The following is a 27,620-nucleotide window of genomic DNA, read 5'->3' on the forward strand; positions in this document are numbered from 1 at the left end:
GCTAAATAAAACTAGACTCGTACCACTCCTAAAGTGAAATTACTTTAATAGATATTTTGTACTTCGTTGAATCGAAGGAGGCTTTGTCTGAGCTGTACGTGTCATACACCGTATGTACAAGTTGTCTAAATGCAACCCGCGTTTTTCATAACTCGTATACTGCTTGTCTATATATACTAAATAGCCTTGCAACCGAAAAGAACCTTCAAAATTGTATCGTATATAGAAACATTTTATTTATACTAATTTTTCGTATATATAAAACTTCTATAAGACATAATATAAGACAACATAATTTATGTTGTCTGTTCTCGTGCTTAAAATGTGTTCTTAGTTTCCAAAGAAGCCGTATTTCCGTTTACAGATATATAAGCTGGTTCCATTACATTTGAACCCACGACAATTGCACCTGCATACTATTGCACCTATGGAAAAAAATAGTTTTACGGATATTTGAACCCAAACTAACCCTAACCCATGGGTTTTAGCACCCGCATGTGTATTGAACCCGGGGATATACACATGGGTTCAAATGTACGGTTACCATGTAAGCTATCACAGAATAAAGGATAGAGGTGCAGTAGCTAGATACGTGCTTTACGCATACCATGTATATATGTATAAGTTGTGTATACTGGATCCGCGCTTAAACCTTTAAAACTGTATCATTTTTGAAAACATACTACTATTTATACTAATACTGTAAAAATTATGTTAGTTTTACTTATATTTTCACAGTAGCGGTGTGATTTATTTATTCATCTATTATCGATTGTTAATGTACAGACCATGTATGATGTAACACTGAATTTTCAAAATCTTATTCTTTTGTAATAAAGGAAATTGGCTATTGTGGTATGACGACACAGACGCGACGCTTGAGATCGTATAAGGGTGCTTATACGTGGTTTAATAGTCGTTAACATTTAAAAATGAGCGTTTTGAACGAATGGCGTTTACCAAAGGTGGCCAAAGACGTTAGAATAATAAAAGCAAGGATCTTTTCTGTTCGCGCGTGATTGTTTTGAGTGTTTACTCCGTAAAAGTCGCGTTGTGCCGGTAAAGTGGTGCTAGTCTACGCGAAGTGTTTAGTGGTCAGGCTTAGCTAGGATGAGTGAGGGATACTAAAACATTGGGGCTTATTTACCAAGGATTAACTTCGTCGGCTTGGCAGTGTTATGATTTGAATATTCAGAGCAATATTGTGGTGTGTGGCTCGCCACGTGATTGAGTCGTAATGTCGGCTTTTATTTCCCCGGGATAAATATAAAAATAGGTATAACGCATACTTTAGGTTTATGGCAGTAGTGTTTGGGGTTTGTCATAGGATTAAGACATCCTATTAGGTTTCGTATCAACTGGACTATTAAAAAAATATGTTTAGAATAGAGCCACCGTGGTTGATTCACGGAGCCACAATCAAGTCTATGCGTCTAAAATAACTTACTGGCTAACTAATTCCATACCCTACATAAACTGGTAACTGGACCAGGGGCAGTGGTTCGCCATCCGGGGTCGGGCCACTTTGGTACCATTTAGACTACTTGTCTGTCGGAAATCAATGAGACGCGATTGTGGGTGATAATGACATACCGGAGATCATTATTACATAATTACGTATGTTCTTATTCGCAAGTTTTTATGACACTTCCAGATTCTCATGTTTTCCCATCATACTATTTAGAGTTATTCACGCATAATTCTATACCGCTGAACACATAGTCATATATGTGTGGGATTCAGAACCAGCCTCTCCGGAAGTAGTATATCGAAGATAGGCGGGTGGGTTTTTTATATTAACCCGGGATTAGAGGAAAGTCGTTAGGTTGACTGAATCATAAGGCGAACCACATACTTTCGTTTTGTTACCAGTTAGTTCACCAGCCGTGAGCGACTACTAAAATGCAAAGACTGACGTGTACACAGTCAAAGGTATTGAAGAATCATATCTAAAGCAAAGTTAAGTGAAACCATTGTGATGCCGAAAGTTAACGAAACTACATAATCATAGTTGAGCATTAGGCGCCAGGTAATACTGATTCACACGAGGCTCAAAAATCTTCGCAAATGTTTGCCAACACGCATACGTAGCGTGTATTACATGGCTTACAACTGATATTTATACTTTGGACATTAAGCTGACTGGAAGCGCTTTCGGCATGTATTAGAGCTTATAACAAGAATACGGTTTCGAAAGGGGCCTCAAGCACGTTATATTCAGATGGCTGGCTATAACGATGGGACTGAGGATAAGTGCGCAATTGAAAATGGGCGAAACGATAAAAGGCTGCGGAAAATTGGTTTGTAGCTACGGCTTATTGACAGGTATTGAAGATGGAATCGGAAGTCGTATTTTGAATTGATAATTAAACATCTAAAAAGGAGTTAAAGTTTAAATTTTGTACAGTTTACAGCTGTAATTTCAAATTTCTAGAAGTTGTAAGTCACAGAACGTCAAAATTTCCGTATTCAATACTTTCTTATTTCGGAATCGGCAGTTGGAGTTAAAATTTTTAGCATCAGAGTCCGGTACAGTCGAGGCCAAAATTTTTGTTGACCCGTCTTTAATTATATTAGGTCGAAATTTTCCCAAACACGAGGTTTTTGAGCGTTTTGTTTTTCAAATCCTTGGAGGTCCCGTAAGTATATCAAAACAAACAACAAAGTTATTGTTGTGTCGTGAACCAGTTTTTACAGTAGCACCAAGAGCATGATGGATATGAGCATATTGCCGTGGGAAAAACAGAAAAATAAACCGATTCACTAAAATTGGAATCAGTTGAAAATGTTGACCCTTCTCCAGACTCCAGAAAATCTAAATATTGACACCGACTCAGATCAGAAATTGAGGATAGCGCCCAGGACGATAGTTTGATGGGTGGGTAACAGTAAACTTAAATAGGCCCTTGATTTTAGGTTTTATCAATGAAAGAATTGTGTTTCGGAATATTCAAAATTTTAGAAATTAAACTTGTCACAATAGTATATTATTAATATAAACGATATATAGTAGCATAACTATGTCAGACATAGGCTTAGCGCCATAGGAAGGCATTAGAAATTAAATCAACGTTTCGTGAGCCGACGACCCGATTATCAGCAAAAATGCCGCGAAGTAGGCGATCCAGTGTTGTGATGGAAATGGAGTTCATGAGAGCAAGAGGTTTGTTTCCAGTTTTATTTCTTTTCGTGGTTATGCATTTAGGTTAAGATAGTAATTTCTAGTTTCCGTCTTTCCAATGGTTTATAACAGGGATTACCAAACTTGAGCCCGCTACCCCTTATAATACATTAAACTTTTCGGCGACCCCCAGTTCCGAGAAGCGCACTGTCTTATGATCATTTTCAATGTGGAAAACAAGAATGTGATCACAGATTTAATCGAGGTCTATATAAAGGAGAATTTTTTTTCTCAATTTTGAGTTTTATCAACGTGGTTTAGCCGTCGTAGGGCAAAAATCAGGTTTTAAATGACCTTACAATGCTGTGCGCAAGCTATACTCGATTTTCTTCGCTTTTGTGATGTAACATTAAAATTTACAGGAAAATAAAAAATTTCTTGGATAATGGCGTTCGTTTCCTTTTATGCTATCAAGCATGAACAATGATTAAACGATTAAAATATCTCTGGCCCTTGCATGGTATAACCATAATTTGTGATTCTTCGGTGTAATGATTGAGTGTACAGAGAGGTATTATGATTGAACAGATACCTAGTGTATCGATAATTGTTTGATCATACAGCGGGCCATTGTAACGAATACAATAAGAGGGATCTAGGTATCGTTTGATGTTTATACAATGGGAGAGGCGATTTTATAGGTTTCATTCGGCCCATCCGTTTGTATGGAATTAATCAGTGGGGGCCCATACTGTGTGCCACGAAATCTCAATTCGTTCTATAAAAAGTAATTCTCTACTAAAATTACTTTTTCGTATTATTTATTGTTGATACGTAACAATTAACTAGGTATGGTTCTTTTCATCGATAATCTCAACCGAAATTTCTATCCATTAAAACTATAGTCGTAATTTTAGCAGGCATAAGTGGATCGGACGAAACACTTCTTTGGGCCATATCCCGCCTGTGGGCCGTAATCTGATATATGCTGTACTCCCAACCAGTGTTCCCTCTGAGGTGTGCGCGTGTGCGAGCGCACACAGCTTTCAGAGGCTGCGCACACGAATAGATGTCTGCGCACACATACTACAAAAATTAGAGGGAACATTGCTCCCAACCTTACACACCTAAACCTGGGACATAGACACGCCATAAACTTGCCATTGTACGGATCGTCAAGGCGCCGCAAACCTCTGTCTTGTGAATTATACATAGAGTTTTGCAGAAATATTTTCGTTATTTTGTGTATGTTGTCCTATTATATTACGCAGCAGTTCTAAACTGCAGTTATATTTGTTTAGGATTACATGTGACACAACTGTATCTTAGGCCAGCCAGGGCATAAAAATGTCTCCATTAAATATATTATGCAAATACTGTTACATTTTGAATAAACATATACATACATTTTATTCACTCTTTAAAAATAAATTCTAAAATTATTCATCGGAATTGAAAACAGCTTAACCCGGGTAAAAATACTCCAACCACCACTCTAAGTTTATTGATATTGAACTCCAATCACCACCTGGGTTCCACGGATATCCGACTCCAACCCCTTCTCCGACTCCATTACACCATTTCCCTACTCTAGTGACCATCAAACGTTTTATTATATAATGCCAAACCTAAACCACAACCCGAAGTTTTGTAAATATCCGACTCCAACAATCACCTAAACGTCTCAATATACAACTCGAACCACCACCCAAATTGTACGGAAGCACTTCATCAAATTTAATTAACCACGGTAGAGTTGATATGAAAAGACTTAATTTAATAAAGTCAGTTTTGTTTGCAACTCCTTGAATAAGAGTAAACAGTCATTGTTTAAGGTTACATGAGAAAGTTTCAACTAATAATCTGCCCTGTATGGGATATGGTAAAGCAGAGTGAGATTAACTATGGGCCGTGCGTAAGAAGGTGTTGACATTAAATTATGATTAATTAAGCATACTGTTAAAAATTAGAGTAAATTTAAATGAAAGTGTGAGTAGTTGTATTTCATCGTTTTATTATTTTGATTCACGAACAAGCTTGGGCCGCGTGTTTTGTAAACGTATCAATAAATGGCCACACATAAAACGACTCTTAAACCGTGCCTTTCGTAATACCTTCGAATTTCCTATAATTTTCACGATGTTTTTTAAATATGTATATCGTATATTGTAGTGTGTGTTTGAAGTACTCCGTTGTATGTTGTCTCTATGGCGAAGAGTGCATATTTCTATTAGGTTGTTGAAGTGCAGCAGTTTTAATAATATTTTTGGTTCGGTTTAGTTTATGTTCTGGCTACAATACGGCTTTAGGGGGGAGGGCAGTGATGGGAAAAGGGTGGGAGAGTAATTCATGGCAGTGTGGCCGCTCAGGCTCTCACAGTCAATTGCGTTAGTTTTAAATATTTAAACATTTGTATCGTATTTTTGTTGGTATAATAACGAATTATCCGCTTTCCTAGGTAGGGTATTGTATATGTTGATCTCTGGATGACGTATTTGTAAAACATTGTCACTGTGTTTATTTGAACTTCTTCTTCAAAGGCTGAATATCTTCTTCGCCACCGCAAATCGGATAAGATCAAAGCTACAAATCTGTTTTGCCGATTAAACAAGGTTTTATATCGTACAATGTTCTCTACATTAGTATTGAGAAAATCATTTTCTTGATATCCGCATAAAAATCTACTTTTTCAGTTGATTCTTTGGGGCCTTCCGTTGAAAGAAGTGTATGAAAATCAATACGAAGTTATATTAGCGAATTGGTGTTTTTATACAACTCTTACAACTATTTGTATTCGAGAACTCGAAACTTTAGGTCAAGCACACTTCTGTATTTATAACCGAGGAAAAGTCAGTGGTCGCATGCCACTCCTCTGTCAGTGCAGCATTTTTTAAGCTGAAGATTGGGGGCGCTTCTTTAGGTAAACTTTTGTAAAAACCCAGTTTTGCGTACTCGTACGTTTACGCTGTAGTTGAAAGATGGGAATATTTGAGAAATCAAATTTTAAAATACTTAACGCGGTAATTTTGTGTGGGACAAATAGACAAAACATTTTGGATATAATATCAAAGGGTTACGGTCAATCGTTCAAATTTAGCTGAGGGAAAGCGAGAAGTTTTTGATAATATACTTTTTGGAAAAAATCGAGTAATTTGTATATATAATAGTTTATTGAGGGTACTTATAGTCAGTTTGTGACGTAAGAATAGACAATGAAACCGAGTGAAAAAAGGCGGGAAAAGAAGCAAGTGAAGATAAAACTAGGTAATTTATGCACTTTTAGTTAAGCTGTAAAATGTATTGAATTTATATGTTATTGTGAGTAATTCATTGGTATTATGTATGGATCGCTTTGCTCAATTCTTGTTGTAAAAAGTAGCTTTTGTTTGCCACTGGTGGAACATTGATTTAAAAGTTTTTCACTAATTAAGTTGGTTCAAGTCGCAAAGAGGCTAATTATTTTTTCATAATGACCCTTATCGGGCCCGACAATTCGCCCAAATTTTTGCTGTTTTGACATCACAAAGGGTGTTTGATTCATTGTTCTGACTACGCTAAAATTTTCCTGTAAAATAAGTTGAATTTATATGTAATTTGTTTCTCCGAATCCGACAGTTTATGCTTATTACGTTGATCACGTGAATAAAAACACATTATGTTTTTTTTTTATCTTGCTGCGTTAAAACTTTCGCCGTTTTTCCCGGTGTCTTCATTACGACAAGAGTAAGCAATAGCCACATTCTATTCTTTTGCTTTTCTCGCATCGATAAATTTCTTTTTGTTTTGTGTGTGTGTGTGGTCCTGATAGATGTCTGAGTATGATTATATGGCCCGGCAACAAAAATGATGCACACCCCTGGACTAGACTAATGCATACTGCAGAAGAATTGTAGATAACTATTCGTTTTTATCTGAATAGTTGAATTATCTGAGGGTCAGATAAAAGATGCAAAAATGTAATTATGTTGAGTAAGAAAGAGTCATGAAGTACTCCGTTTTAATGTTTCTGAATCACAGCCCAGATTCCTCTGAAATTATTATTTTAAGTGCTAGGAAAAGGCATTGGGATTCGCCAAAATATTTCCCATGGGCCCATGGACCATCAGTTGTAAAACATTATCTATGATGTCGGTTTTACGGAAGCCACCGGTTTACATAGTTTTGACTAGTTCCGGCAAACAGGTTAGCGTCTTGTGTGTGAATGCCACATACCAATGTGGGTAATATTCAAACGGACACATAGCACATTTTTCACGGGAAAATGGAAGCATAACAATATACTTCTGAAAACTGCTTGCGTATAATGCCCACTGGTAAGCGTATGAAATGCCCCGAAAAATCTCTTGCACGGCATTTGAAGAGCGTTCATAAGATAGTGAATCATTGGTTTGATATCGAAAAGACTTAGTACTTGTGACGTAATTGTGGCCAGGGAGTTACAATTTTGACGTAATACGGAGTGACGTTATCGTGATCTGGATAAGTGTCCCCGCAACCGTAATCATTAAATTACGATAGTGACAAAATACAAAGTTACGTCATCATATATTTTAAAAGGCGAAGTAGTTGTGTTCATTGAACTACACATTTGACGGAATAGGAAGGGGCGTCAAGGTATTCAAACAGTATTTTGAGTGGCATTCAATGTGACTATTTGAGAATGCAAAATGTCCGCCACACAAAGTCCACATACCCCGCATACACCACATACCCCTCACACACCCCATCCCTTGTCCCATAGAAATAGTTTTCATGCCTCCCCAACCGGTAATTCCCCCACCCCCACTGGACGAAGAGTGAAATTTGCGGCTTCACCGTCAATTAGAGAGATCGGTTCCGGGAAAGGTAAAATCTTATCATTATTTTTTATTTATTTATGGGAAAGATCAGATTATCAAGTGAAAGGATGGCCTCGATGGTTAAGTCGTTAAACTTCTAGACCTGGGATGGGCAAACTACGGCCCGCGGGCCAAATCCGGCCCGTTGTGTAATTCAATATGCCCCCCCCCCCTGTTCTAGTCTTACTGCGGAATCGCACGTTAAAAATCTCAGGTTTATATCCCATGCCCACCATGCCTAAACAGAAAAAAACGTCTTTTCAAAATATTGCAGATCCTTACCTCGCAGTGCCTTGCGAGTCTTATTCATACCGATAGGCGTAAAATTAGTCGTAAAAATGAAGCAACTGCCTTTTAAATATACATTGTGTTATATAGCGCTACAACTGCCTACTTGGTTTATGTCAGGGGCGTAGCCTTTCAAAGAAGAGGATATTTGGGGCGGTGGTTCTCAGATTTCTAATTGCCAAATTAGATCGTAAAGATAGCGTGACCTCGTCTTGAGGGTCTAAAAACCATTTCGAGCTACGAAAAATTGTTATATTGGCATAACAAAGAATGCTTTCACTTTACATTTTAAAAAAGGGCGGGACCCACACGAACACCACTGAGTATGCCGCTGGTTTATGTATCTATTATAAATAATATCCGAGGATCTTTAAGTACGAGTGACTTCTTAACCAGGGCCGTGTTTGGATATTTGGATTTGTATAGGTCTGGCTCCAAACTATATGGGTTTTATAAATGGCCACCTTACTCAAAATACATTGCAGCTACTTACGTATCAGCGGATGCTTATTGATAGCCTTGTTCTGGGCATATGTGATAACTAGTGGCTGCATCACATGATGTCAAAAACACATAGCAGTTCTGTAAATACCAGTGGCTTGTCTAAAGCCTACGTTCTAGTACAGACATGGGCAAAGTACGGCCCGCGGGCCCGCCTGATGCTGTCACAATTAAACTGAAATCAAATGTTGATGTTTCAGATAAAATAGATCAAGGAATTTATTAGAACGGCCGTTAAATTTAGTTTTGGTACGAGGGTCATTGTTTTCCACCTTTGCTTTGTAACACTGTAAATATTGTTCATAAACTGTAACTTTTTCCGTCACACTTACATGGCCCGCCAGAATGAGTGGGCAACATTTATGGCCCCTTTCTTTAAAAACCTTGCCCACCATTCTAGTAGAAGCCTGTCCAGAGACTCGTTTAGACTAAAGGTGCGGACATAGTGGCTCCTTTCATATCAGTACCATCTGATCTTGAGCCTTGTTCTGAGAGATTGTAACACAAGTAAAAACAACTGGAGCCTCTTAAGCCGGTTTAACTGGATTTTTCAGAGTTGAAATGAAAAAATTCCTTTGATGAATTTGCGATCAAAGACATTGTTTCCTTGAGACGGATTATCGTGAATTGTTAAGTGGTTTTACCGGGTCCGAGTGTGTTTATATAAGGCTAAAATGTTGAACGTAATCGACATCTAAAACGGATATATCGTGTGGAGGTTTCGAAGAGGACGGATTTGCTATTTAAATTTATTCATGCCACAATGTCGCTCAGGATGTTATAAATTGAGTTGGCAATTCCGAGCTGAAAAAAGATTGCGACTTTTACAAATTTAGTGCTCGTTGTGAATCAATGACGTCTTAAACAGTTACCAGAGCCTTGTTCAAAAAATCGACATTGAAAACGGCGGCTTCTTTGAGTTTTTTTTTAATGTGTACAACACTTTTGTCAGGTTATGGAGTTGTTTTTTCAAACTTTCCCGATTCGAAATTCGATTCCTTGGTGTCGGGTAAGTGTAATCGTGAAAAACCACCAGAAACCTAGCAAAAACCGTGAAAAACCACCAGAAACCTAGCAAAAATCGTGAAAAACCTCCCAAAACCCTGCAAAAACGTAAAAAAAGGTAAACAAACATGAAAAACCTGAAGTCAGACTTTCTATGGTGATAAAAAAGTCAATTCTATCGACAGAAACTCACAAACCATTTCCGAATTGAAGTCAAAATCATCACGACCCTGAGGGTAAGTTGCACAAAATGTGTGAAAAAGCGTCGTATCAAAATACAAGGAACGCGAAATTGCACGGCTAAAGTAGATAGTTGGTTTACCGGTGTTTCCTGATAATTTGCGTTTTAAATCAAATGTAGGGTTTAAACAGAAATCGGTTTTGTTAATTTTACCCCTACAAACGGTTGACCGAGTGTTGCTCAACGATCGGGTAATCGTATTCACAACACCCAATTCAGAATCAACTAGGACTATATTCAATGCAGAAGGATCTTCATTAAAATAAGTTTCTTTAAACGCGCGAATTGAATATTCGGTTGACAGGATTTTCAATACCATCGGTTTACCGATTCTTTGTTTGTCTTTCACTATAATACTCGGTTGACAAGATTTTCAATACCATCGGTTTACCGATTCTTTGTTTGTCTTCCACTATTTTTCATTGATCCTCTCTAACCGTTGTTATTGCTTTGCGGTTAAGCAATAAATCTCTTTGGAATTCTCCAATATAAACAAGTCCCGGAAACGGGGTCATTTAGACAAAATAAAACTTTGTAAGAAGCTTTTTCAGATCAAATTACCGATGAGAGGATTTGAATTTTAAATTCACTGAAACAAGGGTCATTTTGTAAAAAATCACGCAAAGAAGCGTCATTGCGATTTAATTCACGAAATCGAGGGTAGTTGTGGTATAACTCTCAAAAACGAGGGCCTTTTATATCAAAATCACGGAAACCAGGGTTATTTTATGAAATCACAATAAAAAGCATTGCAATCAAATCGAGGGTAGTTATGTTATGAATCTTGAAAACAGCCGCAATACAGATCAAAATCCGCAAACAGGGTTCGTTCAGGTCAAGAAATATAGTTTGGTGCTGGATCGTTTTGCTAATCTTGTTGTATCATTGTTGGGATAAAATTGCTTTTCATATTCTCCCTAGTTTTTTTATATCAACATTTAAATTCGAAGCTTCTTTTTTCCTTATCGGGAATCGAAGTTCGGTCAAAAAAATGTTTTCCACTTTATATATCGTGTGTGTATGGAATACCAGTCGCGGTATTTCTTGTTGTTCATTTGATCTCCGTTAGAATTTATCCAAACCGATATGCCAGCTGAGGTCGTCAATTTTTCTACGTCCTATGTTGTGACACAATTCAATACACTGTTGGTACATTGTGATGAACAATCGTTGACAAAATGTTGTCAACAATCGTGCCGGGTTTCTATTATTTGAACACAAAAGGAAAATCCTAACACCTTTGTGATCACACAAAAGTATTTTTACATCGTATTATGACGAATCAATAGTGCTTTTAACAGAAATCGAAAATTTACCAAATTCTTGTGTACTACGAAAGTGGATGTATGAGCCGGTATTCGGAAGGTCTAGTCTTTTACTAGACACGAGTCATCATTTATCAGGAGTATGCAACCTTTAATACAACAGGGCAGATACAAATATTTATTTGTCGTATTATTTAACATACGCTTTCTGACATTTGCATGCACAAAAATTTGGGTCATTGTTCTTATGACATGCGTTGTTCGCTTTGCACAAGTTAGCTGTTTCGGCATTTTAACGTCATAGGCATAGATAGTAAATTGGGCTCGGGTATTGGCTTTGTAATGCAAATGGATCAAAATTACTCTAATAATTATTCTCTCACACATGAGCAGTTATATCAGCATTTGTATAAAAACTACACGCGATAAATTTCAGTGTTCCCTTCTAATAATTATTCCCTCACACAAGAGCAGTAAAAGTAGGAATTTGTATAAAAATTACATACGATAAATTTCAGTGTTCCCTTTTAATAATTATTCATTCACACAGGAGATGGACAGAGACGATCAATCCCAAACTTGCAGCCTGGAATGCGAGGCAAGTTCCAGGCCACTGCAATGTCCATGCGGAGAGTATCGATGTTCGCACGAAATTACCATCCTGCGATCGAAGGCGAAGGGAAAGTCGAAGTCACATTTATACCGGTTTGTACTTGTGTTATAACGACTCAATAAACCTTTTCGATTGCTATAGTATCCCTGCATTACGGCAGTCGTTTCCAATCTTTTCGGACACGAAGTGTACCTATGGATTGATGTTGTTATTTTATTATTACTTTATTTTATTTCAAAAATTACTGTGCGCACTTCGTTTTTTGTTTGCGATGACGTCATCAAAATTGGATATTGCGCTCTTTGTGGTGGTCCCACTTTTGCGTAAGTTCAAATCTGCTTCTTAGCTGCAATACAGACCGATAGGCTTCTGTGACACGCATTTTATCAGTGATCTCATCTGACCTTCAAATTTTGTGATAATTAACTTTAAATTTGAGTTGGGTTGCTCGAGACTAACTTCCTATCTTTTCTCTATGCCTTTATGCTAGTTGATCCGTATGCGTATACTGCAAGGATACTGTAGCTGGAATGAACATGACTATTCTATCCAATTAAAGAGTCCAGCTGCACACTAACACAATTGTATTTCTGTAAAGTTTCGTCCGACCAGAGTCAGCCTTCCTCAGACAAGCATTGATTGTTGTAAACTCCTTGTCTGAGGAGGTCTGACTCTGGTATGACGAAACGTTACAGAAATACATTTGTGTTAGTGTTCAGCTGGACTCTTTGATTGGATATATTAACTCTGTTTTCATTTTTCGTTAGCTTATAGTTCCAAGCTAGTGAAACTCGCACTGTGAATTTCTGCATTTATACTTTGCGCATAAATACTTATTACTACAATACAATATTAGTAAAGAACATTACTACACACAAATCTGCATAGTGAGATACCCTATTACCTTCCATAAATCATATTTTCAGCCGCTACTTCGATTCAGACGGGCAGCAAGAGTGATCCGAATTCTATCTTCAGTATGTCTAGCTTGCAAGAAGTAAGTTTCTTACATTTCGTTTTAAAGCGCGGCTCGGGGTCTGGCTACTTACCTACAAAGATGATGCAGGTGTGGTAGGGGCGGAGAAAATGGTCGTTCACACCTTTCTAGAACAGGACTTCGGGGAAGTTTACGATCGAATCCGACTTCCTTTTTTAAAAAAATTGACCCTTCTCCAGTTCCGAACTTTAATGCTTTTGACTTCTGTAGAAACTTGTGTGTTAACATTTAACTCCGAGGACTTTGAAAATACGACACCGGCCTCCTTTCGCCTCAGTAAGATCATGCCATACTCCATCACCTCAGCCGTGGCACACCTTTCCACTATATATGCTTACTCTAATCATTTTCCCAATATATATCTACTTTAACTTAGAACAGTGGGGCAAGTGTAACAAAGTGGGCAAGTCTGCTGAAAAGGGGAAAAGTTTGAGACAATTTTTGCCCTGTCCGATGAGTTACAAGACCCCATATCTAATGCAAATCGTATATTTTTTCCCAGGAATATGACGTTCTCCGTTGCCCAGAACAATTGGGTCGCTCTAAAAGAAGCATTGTTACGTGAAAGTGACGTCAGTAAGGATCAGAATAAAGAAAAAAAGAAAGGTATGGATGATTGTTGTCACAACCGCAGGTTACTATTGTTTTTTAATGTACTGTCACTCATTTTGATCTGATATTTTGATAGGTTAGCATAGTGTGTTCACCGACCATAATAAGATCAGAAAATTAGTCATAGCCACTATGTTGTTATCCTGATTTTGCCTCACCATTGCTTTTTTGGTCTGTTTTGTTTAATTCTGTTTATCTTAAGTCAGGGATTCTCAAACTTTTGATGTTATTAAGCCTGTGAAGTTGTCGACTATTATTTAGTGAGCATCATAATCAGTTCATAAAATAAAAACAAAAATATCATTGTTACTTATTCATTATTTTTTTTTTCAGTAAGTTAAAATTACCTCAATTAATGACTCGGATGTATTTGCTGCTTTGTATTTGAAAAATATTTAATATTTTGAAACGAATAGCTCGCAAAGCCCCTAGGTTTCTCTCGTGGAGACCTGTTGTATGGGGCTTTTAGAACCTATCGTCTAGCGCAGGGCTTCTCAACTGCGGACCGCGGTCAAATCGGGACCTTTCGAGTATTGGATTCCGACCGCACCTAAATCTTTATTTTGGATCATTAGCCCCACCTTTTAAATTTCCTTTCACAAAATGACTTTTACAGTTCTGAATATATATGAAAAGAAATATACCACCATAATAAACTATCTTTATTTGCTAATAATCCTTAGCGGACCGAGGAAGTACACGTTTAAGGATGCCGAAATATAATTTCTGGAAAGACCGGACCCAAATAATTTTGAAGCTTTGTATGCGAATCCTTGCTAGAAATAGTTGAGTAGCCCTGGTTTAGCGTTCAAATCGTTACACTTAACGGTGTTGGTTTTGCAGATTTATATCTCACCCAAGATGTAAAAAAATAGTACAGGCAATGTCAAATCGTAAGCGTAATATTAGCTCCTTATATATCGTGGGATATCAATAGCTGCTTGTACATTGCCTTGTTTAGAGCAAATGGAAAGGCGTGAATACGCCTTATATAATAAGTATCTGGAGATTCATTCAATTTTCGATCTGATATTTTGGATCGCCGATATGACAAAAAGCATGGGAAGGTTCATTCATTTCTGTTTCTCGTGGTTATTCCCGAAACTGTCAATTTTTACCCGTAGAGCTTTAAGTTATCTAAAATAAGAGGCAACTAGTTTCTCAACTCGGATTGAGGAGTCATAGTTGCAGCTATAATTGTTTTGTAGTTCTAACACTTAGCACGATGCGCCAACAATGATCCGTTGATGAAACAAAAGGACCTGGAGGCTCGTTCATTCCTTCTCCTCATGCTTATTACCAAAACCACTGATTTTCACTTTTTATTCGATAATTGAATTCCAATCACCTTCTCGTGCTGCTTTGATCAGAAACAAAGTTGTCGTGAGATTCCAAAGGCTGTGCAATTGGAATTTTGCACGATCTTGCATTTAAAAAAAAATAAATGGGGGGGGGTCCGACCTGCAAAACCACCCTTTCTCATTACGCCCTTGAGCCGAGTCTTATGTTGAAACTGCCCAGAGTCGGAAGTAGGATTCGTAATATTTTGAATTCTCTCAAGTCGGAATTTCAGAACGTTTAGCGGTGATAAAACAATAAAATTTTATATTGAAATTTAAGAAACAGTACGTTTACCAAGCAGTTTTAACAGCCCGTGAAAGCAGGCTTGCATACGTCGTACGATTTTCTCGGAAAGATAAAGTCTGCATTTTTTACAACCGAAATCAGCGTCAAATTTTTATCAATCCGAAGTTGCTTCTCTGAGTCGATTGTCGCAACTCCGCTTATTCACACTTACTTAATTATCTTATACTTCACAGCCGCTCTCACAACTGACGACCCGGAACTTACCTTTGACCTTAGTAAATTTCGCCGCCAATCAAAAGACGTCGACGTCATGCCAGTGAAGATTAAAGATCTTCTACGCAAAAGACCGGGAGATCGAACCCCAGAAGAGGTTTTAAATGTAAGTATTTCTTTTAGTCCGATTGTTTTCCCGACATTGCGACTTTGAAGCGTTGAAGTCCCGTTTAGTAGTTAGTTTCTTGAAAGTTGAGGGGCCGATTCCTTGGTTTGAAAATGCCTGCACAGCTGAAAAGAGTATACACCATCGGTGTGTCAGTGAAAACCATCAGCACTTTTTCTATTTTCAGTTTAAAGGTAAAAATCCGCACCTAGGGGGAGTAGGCAATATTGAACCGGGAACCTTCCTCAAATATCAGTGACTTTTTGTGCAATCCGATTGATGGGGAGCCTACTCCTAAAAAGAATAAGGACTACCCCAGCTGCAAGATTTCAAATTTTCACCTGCTATAAATAACACAAAATAAAGTAAAGTGTATGCTGTCAAAAATATTTTATCCCCACCTCTAGCGACAGCTTCGAGAAAAATATTCACTGATAGCAAAAACAGTTATCTTTTGTAAATACTCAATTTCAATGCTTTTGACTTTCTGTCGAAAATCCTAACTTTGATTATCCATTGAAAATCTGAAAATCGCACTCCTAATTCAAGTCATTCAAAATTTCGACTTTGACACCCCGGAATTTAAAAATACTCAATCAATAAAAACATGCCACAATTCGAAATTTTTACTCCTATTCTGCATCACAAGTTTCAAAACGGAACTCCGGCTCCGGTATCAATATCTAATATACGGTTCTGAACCAGTGGGCCATGGACCACAGCTGGGACATAGAAATATTTTAAAATGAGCTATCAAAAGTTGCTGAAGTTGTTAATGAAAACAGACTAAACACCGAATGATGCATAAGCCTAACGCTCGGCAAGCTGAGAAAATATATAGAATGATATTTCAACTTATCTAAATTTTTACTTTTGCTCCATTTTCACAATGGGTTATGATTACCGTCAAAATCTACTTTGCAAAACTGAGAAATTAAGTCACAAAATATTAGAATCCAAACCTCTGTAAATCTACAACTTCTTATTAATTTGTAGCAGTGCTTCTCAAACGATGGGCCGCATCCCACATAGAGGGGGTGAAGACAATTTTTTTGAGGATAAAAAAAAGTAAAAATTTAAATATATGTTGGATGAATTTAGTTAAATTAGATGGCAGTAGCAATAATTGAAGTTGCTTTTTTGCTACAGGGTGGCAATTTTTATTCTAATTTTTAAAGCGAAATTGTCTGTTTTTTGCAGAAAATTTTTTTTCTGTAGTTCTGCGCTTATGTCAAAAACTTGATTGACCGCAAAATATTTTTGCAAAAAAAAATGAGCCCCGAGAGAATAAAAATTGAAAACCACAGATCTGAAACAAGCTAACACCCCGACCCCAGGTTTACAGCCTGTCGAAACCTCCTTCCCGCCAATGCAATTTTCTAATACAACATAATTATTACATCACAGATCATGAGAACAATGCAAAAAATGGAGATTTTCGCTCGTTTCCCTCTGAGCATACAACGTCGGTTATGCGAATGTGCTTGGCTACAAACTGTCGAACCGAATCGAGTTTTGTTAAGATCCGGTCACGTGGGACAAAGTGTTTATTACGTCATTTCCGGAAGACGTGAGTAAATTTCTAATGTTGTGGAAAGTACAATAAATATATATTGGTTTTTGCTTGTAAACAGGTCTTATATATTTCCCCCGAACAAGGTTTCCGGTAAACTCCCACTGATTTGTTGGAAGCTGCTAAGTCTATACTTTACTATGAACAAGGCCTTAAACGCTGATAATGGATAGTGGCCAATAGTGAGATAGAACCACGTCACATGGTCAAGTCGTTACTCAAGCGTCGCGAATTAAGCCCCCCTTTTTAAGTTGTAGCCAATGACACAATAAATCCTGGTCATATGGTTGCGGCGTTATTTGTGTGTGGGGCCTAAATACGAATTAAACCCCGCCCTATTTTTTCAGTTGTAGCCAATGGTGAAGAAGAAACTGGTCACATGGTCACAACATTACTCAAGCGTGGCGATAAATTTGGAGAAGAGGAAATCATCTCTAAAAGCAAACGTGCGGCGACTGTGATGAGCCAGGATACGGCAGAGTTATTTGTCGTTTATGGAGATGTAAGTGAGACGTATCAAGCAGATATATCTGTTAAACCAGGGCTGGGCAAGGTTATCGAACCACTAGCTAAAAACTTCGAACACCTAGACTGGTGGGCCATGTAATTGTGACGTAAAAATGTACATTTTATGAGCAATATTTATAGTGTTACGACAGCAAAAGTGAAAAACAATAGGCCTTGTGAAAAAACTAAATCTAGTCGCAATCTCAACAAATTCCTTGAGCTATTTTTTAGCTGAAACATCGAAATTTTGTTGTGGCAACGGGCCGTAATTCGCCCATATCAGTGTTAAACCCAGTATAAATGTATGGCCAGTGAATGGTCATAACCAAAGTTACCCCAATAAACTGAGCATCCAACTCAAACCAGCACTTGAGCTATTTTTCGTTTGTCGGAGATGTAAGTACGAAGCGCTCGTTCTGTTAGACGCGGTGTATAAATATAATTTCGGTAGTTCTTGACTTGTTGCTCTGAAATTTACAAAGAAATTTCTTATGTGGAATTCACTACTTCATACTTGGTTTTCTGATCGCATTGACTCAAGTCTCTCATCAATCGGTTATTTAATGGCGCGTAATGCACCGCTAATTTCGATATAGTTTCGGTATCTCTTGAAAATGCAGTACGGTTTTCAGTAACTTCAGCTCAGACATGAGTCTCTTTTGTTACTGGGTTAGTCGCATAATGCCTCACCATATGTCTGTATGAGCCCAGTTAGCTCTTGTTTTTTGTGGCTTTCCGTTGCTTCATCTGAGTGATAAGTCTTTATTACCCTTGGGTGAATGTGTATATCTCAGGTCAGAGAAAAGTCGATTTTAATTCTGGGCGAATGTGTATGAATTTGGTAAGAGATGAGTCTCCTTTGCTTTTGAAACAAAGCGTATATCCGTACTCTCAGCAGCACAACAACTCAGACTTTTCGCAAAATTACTGTCCTTTCAAACCATTTTTTTTTCTTTAAGGACTACAAAGACATCTGCTTCGCCAAAGGTTCGAAGGATATTTCCAGTTTGTCAATCTGTAGAAAGAACCCTGTCTTCCATCACTGGCCGTTGCAGAAGCTGATCGAGAACCCGGGATCATGGACCATGCAGAACTATAAACCCGGTAAGAGCGTTGGATCTGACTGATTCGCAGATTAAGGCTATCATGCTAAAATTCCGTGACCTTCACCTCATCCGAGGGTAGAATGAATTGGCTAAGGTTGGATAAATTCCGAATCGTAAAGATTCGACCTTTCCATTTAATAGTAGGCATCTAGAACCTGCGTCTCGGGCGTTCTCCAGGGATGTAGTTACAAGTGCGTCAGGTCATACCGAGGCTTCGGCGTTTCACACCTTCGCACTGAACACGGCTTTGTGCAAGCCAATAGTATGCAACGCAGTATGACTCGGTCGACATGACCTGGTCATCTATTCCACCTCAATTCTTGTTTTCATAATTCTTGAACACCTTCATATGACATTCGGCACACCTGCATATAAAATTCTGTACAATTCGGCTGCAATTTTGCTGACGTTGCGGAGCCTTTTCAGTCATTTGTGGCCGTCAATTTGTGCATTGCTCTCATATTTCACAGGAACCTTGAGAGTTGTGGAGAGCCTTTCCTGGCCTGGGAAAAGAGTCCCGAACCCATTGTCACCCTAAATCTTTTCATTATACGTTTTATATTCCCGCTGTTAACAGGGGTAGGTACTCCCGTAATGTGTGTACCAGGGTAGAGTTAGGCCATAATTTTATACTGATTTTTATTATTTTAGTTCTTTTACGAGTTCGGGACTATCTGTGTTAGCCAAGTGAATATACCCTTTGTCCATAGGTTTCAGTACCTTTACACAACTTGATGTAGGCGAACAAAATTAGTTACCTTCATAGCACCCAATGGTCTACACAAGCAGCCAATAACGCGTAATCACTATGATTTCACAGGAACTCTGATAGTCGAGGACAGTGGCCGATGTGACTGGGTTTACATTATCAAATCTGGACAGTGTAAAGTGGTCAAATGTTTGAAACCCGGAGAACCGGAAGAAGACCCAGCAAGGTAGGTGTATTTTTTGGGATATATCGGTACGTTTTCAATTAATCTCCAATTTAATATTTTTTCGTTGTACCCGAAGTATGTGCACCAAGATGGCGCACAAGCTGAACATAGTATTGTAACAGGTTGGGGTTCAGGTTCCGGAGCGCCAATTTTTTCGATGCAAACCCCTATAATGACTCGCGGGGGAATCACAATTTAGTTTTGCGCATGTAGATTTCTTAAGTTTACTGAGTTACTACAAAACTACGTCTAATACATGGAGGAGATGATGCAACGAATGAAAATGGGTAGCGTAAAAATATTACCTAGAAGGTAAATTGGCATCTATCCACAAGAAAATTCTTCGGGGTATAAGAATAAATTATAAGTTTTCCAAATACAAGAACACAGGGTTATCAAATTTGCGATAACCAACGTATTCCTGACGCTTAGCAAAATGCGCCAACCGTTCTTACTTTTTCTAGGATAAAGAAACTTCTCGCCAGACACGCTCGTCAGAAATTATTGAAAGAAATTGAAACCAAGAATCTTGAAAACGATATTGACGGTATGTGGAAAGAATTCTTATATCATGACCACTATTTAAACTTTTAATTGATGTCTCGCGCGTATTTCCAGACAAACAGCTAGAACCGAAGCCTTGGTCATGAGGCCTGCGGTTTTTTCACGATCAAAGTTCGCGTCGCAACAGTTTTCAGGTTTTGTGACATGGTGCTCTTCTATTTATAAATTCCTAAATTTTATTTTCATTTTTGTCTGTTATATTATGCTCTATGTTTAGTACTTGAATACCAATAAGCGAAGTAAAAGAATAAATTCATAACAGTCAAAGAATAAAACAAATCACAGCCAAATATGTAGTCATGCCGAATGGTATTTAGTGAAGACGCTTTTTTCATGGCTCGTAGTACACCACCCCGGAAATTCTGAAGTAAAATATTTACCGCTATTTTCCCATACAATTTTTCCTTTCCAGTCTCGGAACCAAGCGAGGATCGAATCAGCGCTGTCCCACCTTCCTCGACATTCTTCACCACACCCCTGTCACGCCCACAAACTCATGGCTACTACGATGAAGCAGCGACCGCAGCTATACAGGTAATTCAGATATATTTAACGCCTAGTCAGTCCTATCTATTGTCTATGCGGAATCCCCTGTCACGCCCACAAACTCATGGCTACTACGATGAAGCAGCGACCGCAGCTATACAGGTAATTCAGATATATTTAACGCCTAGTCAGTCCTATCTATTGTCTATGCGAACGGATTGTAATAGAAAATAAATTCATTTTTACATTTTATCACCTTTTAACTAAGCACGAAATCTTGATAAACCTATTTTACGAGTCTTGCGTGTGACAAGTTATCCACTATATTACCAAAACGGTACGTAATTGTAACTTCTAACGGGTTAAAATTAATAATTTACACCTAGAATTAGCGATGTGAAAGAGTAGGGCGCACAGCACCCACATTGGTCGCAATGGCCTAAGACCGGCACTGAATATATCGAGTTAGAATTTACGCCTAAATTCCGTTCAAAAACCAGACTCCAGACACCAACCTGACATAAAATATACTTCCTCCACAGGAGTTGCCAGCCATTTTGCTTTGTTAATCGTTAAAGTAGAGAGTTGGTAATTCGAATCGAAACTGTATTTTGAACCTTACGAAGCCGGAGTCAAATTTTCCAAGTCCGGAATCGAAATCCGGTCAAAACTTTATTTTGAACAGAAATTCTCTTCCCAACGCTGACCGAAGTCTGTGTTTTATTATCGCATAGGCGGGAGGTGCTGGAGTCATAATTTTGAACCTGTATTCTAATAAGTACGGATTTGTGAATTAACTTGACAACCCGTGAAAAACTGGATAGCGATCGGAGACCGCCGACTTATCGATCTGTGGTTTCGATTCTTTCACTCTGACTCAGTAGCGACACCGCGTGTCCCATCACTAATTAAATAGTAACACTCTAATTATATGACCTATTTCATCCAAAACTAATAGGCTTCGGGTATGATAGATATGGTGAATGCACATGCAAAATTTGAAGCAGATTTAACCTCGCTTTCGTGGGATATCGCGAGTGTCTAACAGGCAAACAAATATCAACATACCCACCGAGCGAGATCGATAAATAATAATTCTCCATACTCTGTGCCATTTATTCAGCTTTTTCGAGTATCATTCTTGCATTCAGGAGGCGATGCGCCAACGTTCTCAGACGCCAATGAAACGAAGCCCATTTCTTGTCTCATTGTACGGACCTAAGGTTAACAGACCGGTATACGTGGCCTTGGAGGTGCTCGGAGTCGGGGATAGCTTTGTAAGTATATGTTGGGAATGTTTCTGAATATTGTCTGTCGTGCCAAGCGTTCGATAGACTTTGGCATTTCAATGATCGTAACTTTATTCAGAAATGAGTTTCATTTACTACTGAATGAGTGCTCGTAGATTTTAGTATTTGAGTGGTAGTCTGTAACTTTGCTCAGAGATGAGTCCTCTATACCTCTGATAAAGTGCGCGTAACTTTGCTGGAAAATGAGTCTCCTTTCCTTCTGAGTGAGTGTGCGTAACTTTGCTCAGAGATAAGTCTCTCTTACTTCCGAGTGAGTGCCCTTGTCTTTGCTCAGAGACGAGTATATTTTGCTTCTGAGTGAGTGCGTATAACTTTGCTCAGAGATGAGACTCCCTTACTTCCGAGTGAGTGCCCGTGTTATTGCACAGAGACGAGTATTTTTTGCTCCTGAGTGAGTGCATGTAATTTTGCTCAGAGATGGGTCTTTTTCACTCCCGAGTGAGTGAGGGCGCGTAATCAGCTACATTATTCTTTTAGTAGCTTTCACTACGGAGTGAATACAGGTAATCTTTATTTCAGCAAATTTGAAAAAATACAAAAATTTATAATAAAGAATCTCATTTATTCAGGGCTTCCTGGCTGTACTTCCTAAAGATCAACGAGGGTCAAGTGTCAGCCTCATAAGTTGCGGGTCAGAGGTCATTCAGATAAACAAGAAATTCTTCCAGAAATTTGCTGATGAGACGGTCTATAGTTTGATAAATATGAAGGTAGGTGGCCGACCTTTTGTGCAACTCAAATTCTGTACAAGCAGCGTCTAATATACCTATTTTGTTTTTGCAAATACGATATATTTCGGATTTGTTACATTTTCTGATATATTGTTGTTATAGGTATATAATTAATGAAGAGCGATGCTCAAATATATGGGCACGAAATCAAAATAAAGTAAGTACATTTCGTACCGTACCCAGCGGTATCAGGTCAGCTCGCTTGGCGGATAAAAAGCCGTGTTCTCATAAAAAATAAAATATTTTGGAATATATAAAAGTGATAGAATTCAAGCAAAAAATACAATCTTCAACCACTGACAATTTCAAAGCAATTGGGCAAGTAATTGAAGAGAAAAGCAATTTTTGTTCAAAACGATAGGAAGAAAAATTCCAAGAACAACAATTACAGATTAACGAAACGATCAGTATGTCCACTACGTGCCAATAAATGAAACTAATATGTGTCGCGGTGAAAGGGCAAGTGAACACTAACGGTTACGGCTGTTTTCGGTCGGGTAAAAATCTCAACATAGGCAATCAAAAATCAGGCTGGAATATTAGAAATAGTTTTTTTTTTACGCGTGACTACGAACATGGCTCTGTATAAAGGCTACTGGTATGCTCGGAGCTACAATTTTGATTAAACTGAAATATTTCCCCGGTGGGTTGGTTTGGTTCCGCAAGAGATGACAGAGAGCCGAAATCGACGGAATGAAATCGAGAAGCATGAGTCTATGGGCTATAGCTTAGTAGAATAAACGTTTCCACAAAAATCGATTATGGCCCACCGACAAAAATGTTGCACACCCCTGGTCTAAAACCCTTATGAATCTCACCACTGATTCCGACCAGTCACTCAATTTAAAGAACGCCTCAGAGGGTATACTATGCTGCTCATTTATAATAATATATCACTTTCTTTCAGTTCCCGCCATTTCCAAAGCAACACGAAATCCTACAAAATCTTCGTCAATCGTTCATGTGGAAAGACTATAAACGACAGACGCTAGACGACGCCCTGGCGCATTTATACAGACCCGTCGTCCAATCAGATCATAAGGATCAAACTATTGCTCTTTGAAATATCGACTGAAATGATGAACAATGGCGAGATTTTTTTTAATCTTATCCATATTTTAATATAATTATTACCCTACTGTTTTGTTTGATGCATCGCGACTTTTGCAAACAAATTAATACTTCGCTCTTCGTCTTTTTAGTCCATGGGCTTTAAAAACTATCATGAACTTCGGGCCCTTTCCAAAAACTCTCAACGATCCATGGGCAATTTTCTATTTATTAAAAATAATGCCACGCTTAATAAAAAAATACAACAAACGAAAGTTAAAGAATTGATCCATTACATTTAAAGAATTAAACAAACCATAGTCAAATTCCTTCAAATTATTGTAGTCAACGCGGATAGCTACAGTGAATACATTTGCTCTTGGCTCCCATAGAAATGACGATTCACAACCGCCGAGGGACCATTTTGAGAACCCCCGGTTAGCCTTATATTCTAGGAACAGCCTCAACCTTCACTGTTTTGATTCTGTATGCAATTTTGAAATGACAAACCTAAATGCATCACACTTATATAATTAGACAAATGAGTCAACATATTTCAAGTTGTAGTCGCGAATGCTACCCAGTGGAAGCCTTGGATCATATCCCCCATGGACCCGCTCTGTGACCTAATAGGGGCCGAGAGCCCCAGTTTGAGAAGCGCTGGTTGGTCTATATTCCGGGGTCAGTGTCAACCCCCCTGTTAAAATCCATATGGATCTCCAATATGACAAAAAATAGTGAAACACCCCGCATGCATACAGCACTGATCCTATCATATGAATGAGCCATTATACAGTTCTACAGGTTTTCACGGTACTCCCGAAGTATGTGAACCAAGATATCGGACACCGGAACGTAGTATGTGTACCAGGTTAGGGTTAGGCCGTAATATCAGGTACAAATACAACGGGAGTCACTTGGCTAGTACCCGTCCCAAACTTGTAATAGAACTAAAAAAAGGAAAATTGGAATAAAATTATGGCCTAACCCTAACCTGGTACACATACTACGTTCTGGTTTCCGCCATCTTGGTTCACATACTTCAGGAGTACCGTACTGACTGACTTCTCAAAAAATGCTAAAATTCTATAACGAATGAGAGGGATTTCAGATATTTTTACGAGTATATTCAGTGTCAGTAATTTATTTTTCCACCAATACGGAAAACGAGAATATCGGTCAGAGACCGAAGACTTATCGATCGAAAGTTAGGGGATCCCCCAAAACAGCGCTCTTACTCCATAGCGACACCATGTGTCCCATCACTAATTAATTAATAACTCGCTAATTATACGACATCAATAGGCTTCTGGTCCGAGATAAGATAAATGCACAGGCTATATCTGGAGCAGATTCAATCTCGCTTTCGTGAGATATCGCGTGCACTCTAACAGACATACATACAGACAAATACCTATAAACATACTTACCGATCAGAATCGATAAGTAATAAGCAACTTACATATACGAGTAGAATAAAATAAGGATAGTATTTACAGGGTGGATGGAAACGCTGAAAACCATTACTGGTTATCGAGCAGCGACACCTGGATGGGGTCTAACCCAGCATAAAATGAAAATAGAAATATATTCTGGTCCCTAGATCAGCTCTAAGCTAACCTGTCAGCTAGATGTCGAACTATATAATTGAAATATGTCCTATTTCAAACGTGGCGCTGGGTTCTATTTTATTCATTCTTTGACTTTTTTTTAATGGGAGGACCCGCAGAAAGGCGGTTTTCCTGATTGTAACTTTTATTGGAATATACTTATTTTATTATGTCTGTTTTTGCCGATTTTATCCCGTGGCATTTCCTCTTTTCGTATATTTATTTTTTCAATTTTTATCAATGGTTCTATCAAATTTATCTCGTGGCACTTCGTTTTTTCATATTTTAATAAAAATATTTAATTTTTTATCAGTTACTCATCATTAGTATTATCAATTTATCAATTCCGAAAAAAGTGTTTATTGTTCATTTTTATATTTTTCACCAAATTTATTACTTTTTACCCAAATTCGGACAATTTAAAAACAACTGCTTTTTTATCAGTAGTATTATCAATGTACCAGTTCCAAAGATAGTTATAACTGTTTTGTTTTTTCGTATTTTTTCACCCAATTCATTACTTTTACTCAAATTTGGACAAGTGAAAAAACTCGGTTTTTGATCAGTGAATTATCAGTTATTTTATCAGTTCCAAAGATAGTGTTATCAATGATTTATTTTTTATATTTTCACTTATTTTTATGTCGTTTTTATCCAAAATACAATTGAACAATTCTGATTCCTTGTTTTAAAAAAAGATGATTTTGACGGATTGGACTCCGAGCTCCAGAAATATTTCAACTTTGAATCCGGTTTTTGGTTTGAAATAATCTGACTCATGTTTTTGACTCCCAACTACTTCTGATGTTCTCTAGTTGCAACTTAAATTTAGTTGAGAGGGACTCGGAAATTTGCTTTGAACAAACTCAACTCTTCTAAGTACTGTTTCCCCTTTTTGTTGAGGCCTCGGGCTCACAACCTTGATTTGAGCAAACTTGCAACTCTTCTATCAGTACTTTTATTTAATTGAGGACTCGGGACCTCGCATTAAGCAGACTTGCAACTCTTCTATCAGTACTGTTTCCACTTTCGTTTAGGGTTTGGAACCCTAATTTGAGAAATTTTTAAAAATGCTCTGTAATATTATACTGACTATACTTTCCGCGTCAACATTTTTTATTAAAAAACTATTTCTCCGTCATAATTGACTTAAACTTTGGGCTAATTTGCTTCATGATGGACAATTTCAAATTCATTGTCCGTAAAACACCATATCATTGTTACAAAACAATCATTTAACAATGCTTTGCAGCTGTTTCCCGCGCATTTAATCTTAATCCCTTGTAAGTGGACTGTAAAAATATATGGAATATCTAGTGACATTTCGAAGAAAAGTACAGTAAATCTCAGTGAAACTATCAGAACTTTGGCTGTTATTTTTCGATATATAAATTGTTTGTACATATAACATGCACAACCGCCGAGAAGCAAACATTTCAAATGTCTACACAAACAAATATCATCAACGCACACAATAGAAAATAATAGTCACCATATATACTCAACTGTATATAGAGGGTGTCCAAAAAGTTTAAAGTAATAACAATTACAAATTTTGCCCGATTTTATGGTCAACTTCATCGGGGCAAATAATAGAAATAAAAGTTGCTATATATACTAATTTGTATATTTATTGTGACCATTTTATTTTACTATTGCTTTGTTAAAAGTTTGTATGGGAGCGGGCAAATATTTTTTGCAAGAGCGCCTCGTACATGACGCCGTCTCGAAAGTAATGCCGGTCTTGTGACTGACAGTAAACTATCAATACCTTCCTATATATTAAACGCTGGTCCAAGGATCGTTAACCTGCAACGCCAATATACCTATGTCTTCGCTATTGCAACTAGACAAATTTTGTTAGCCACTAGGCCAGAGTTTACCAACCAGAAAGAATTCCAGTTAATTGTTTCGCGGAAGAAAATTCCACTTTGTGTTGGTATGGTATTACCAACATTGATACTTATTTAATGGGTGTCCATGAAGCCCCCTTACAATTTCAATTTCGTTATCAAATCAGTTCTCAATATATCTTCCATAAGAAACCTAGGGGACCCGCGGGCTATTCAATTTACTTATTAAAATACTGAATATTCTTTTATTACAAAGCAGCAAATACGCCGGGTCAATAGTGTAATTTTAGTTTACTACTCAGGAACATTAATCACACAGTAACAATGTTGTTATTTTTGTAAATTCATTCTGGGGCTCGTGAATAATAATCAACCTGTTCACGGGATCCGGAACACAAAAATAATGAGAACCCCTGCCCTAGGCAATCGCGTCCGTAACAAAATGAAT

At 37.8% G+C, this 27,620-nt stretch overlaps 1 protein-coding gene across 3 annotated transcripts; it reads left to right on the top strand.

The window, feature by feature from the left end:
- The first annotated feature begins 2,346 nt into the window (after nt 1-2,346).
- On the top strand, nt 2,347-25,998 carry LOC120330227 (cyclic nucleotide-binding domain-containing protein 2-like). Of its 3 annotated transcripts, none has more exons than XM_078118679.1 (14): nt 2,347-3,163; nt 11,810-11,964; nt 12,799-12,869; nt 13,372-13,475; nt 15,302-15,447; nt 16,855-17,017; nt 17,368-17,522; nt 18,487-18,631; nt 19,454-19,568; nt 20,033-20,115; nt 20,545-20,666; nt 21,770-21,895; nt 22,498-22,638; nt 23,567-25,998. In XM_078118679.1, the coding sequence occupies exons 1-14, from the start codon at nt 3,106-3,108 to the stop codon at nt 23,720-23,722; spliced, it is 1,740 nt and encodes a 579-aa protein (XP_077974805.1). In that variant the 5' UTR covers nt 2,347-3,105; the 3' UTR covers nt 23,723-25,998. The 3 variants fall into 3 exon arrangements, with proteins under 3 accessions (XP_077974805.1, XP_077974806.1, XP_077974804.1); XM_078118680.1 differs by lacking the exon at nt 2,347-3,163 and adding an exon at nt 5,450-6,385; XM_078118678.1 differs by lacking the exon at nt 2,347-3,163 and adding an exon at nt 6,919-7,966.
- The last annotated feature ends 1,622 nt before the right edge of the window (nt 25,999-27,620 follow it).

The sequence above is a fragment of the Styela clava genome, chromosome 12 (assembly GCF_964204865.1).
Source record: "Styela clava chromosome 12, kaStyClav1.hap1.2, whole genome shotgun sequence".
Taxonomy (NCBI): Eukaryota; Metazoa; Chordata; class Ascidiacea; order Stolidobranchia; family Styelidae; genus Styela; species Styela clava.

What these genes read in the sequence shown, in the direction of transcription:
- LOC120330227 (XM_078118678.1), top strand. Translation starts at nt 7,789, where the DNA reads ATGTCCGCCACACAAAGTCCACATACCCCGCATACACCACATACCCCT. An exon ending in TCGAAGTCACATTTATACCG is followed by an intron (nt 11,965 to 12,798) that starts GTTTGTACTTGT and finishes TCATATTTTCAG; the next exon opens with CCGCTACTTCGATTCAGACG. An exon ending in CCGGAAGAAGACCCAGCAAG is followed by an intron (nt 19,569 to 20,032) that starts GTAGGTGTATTT and finishes TACTTTTTCTAG; the next exon opens with GATAAAGAAACTTCTCGCCA.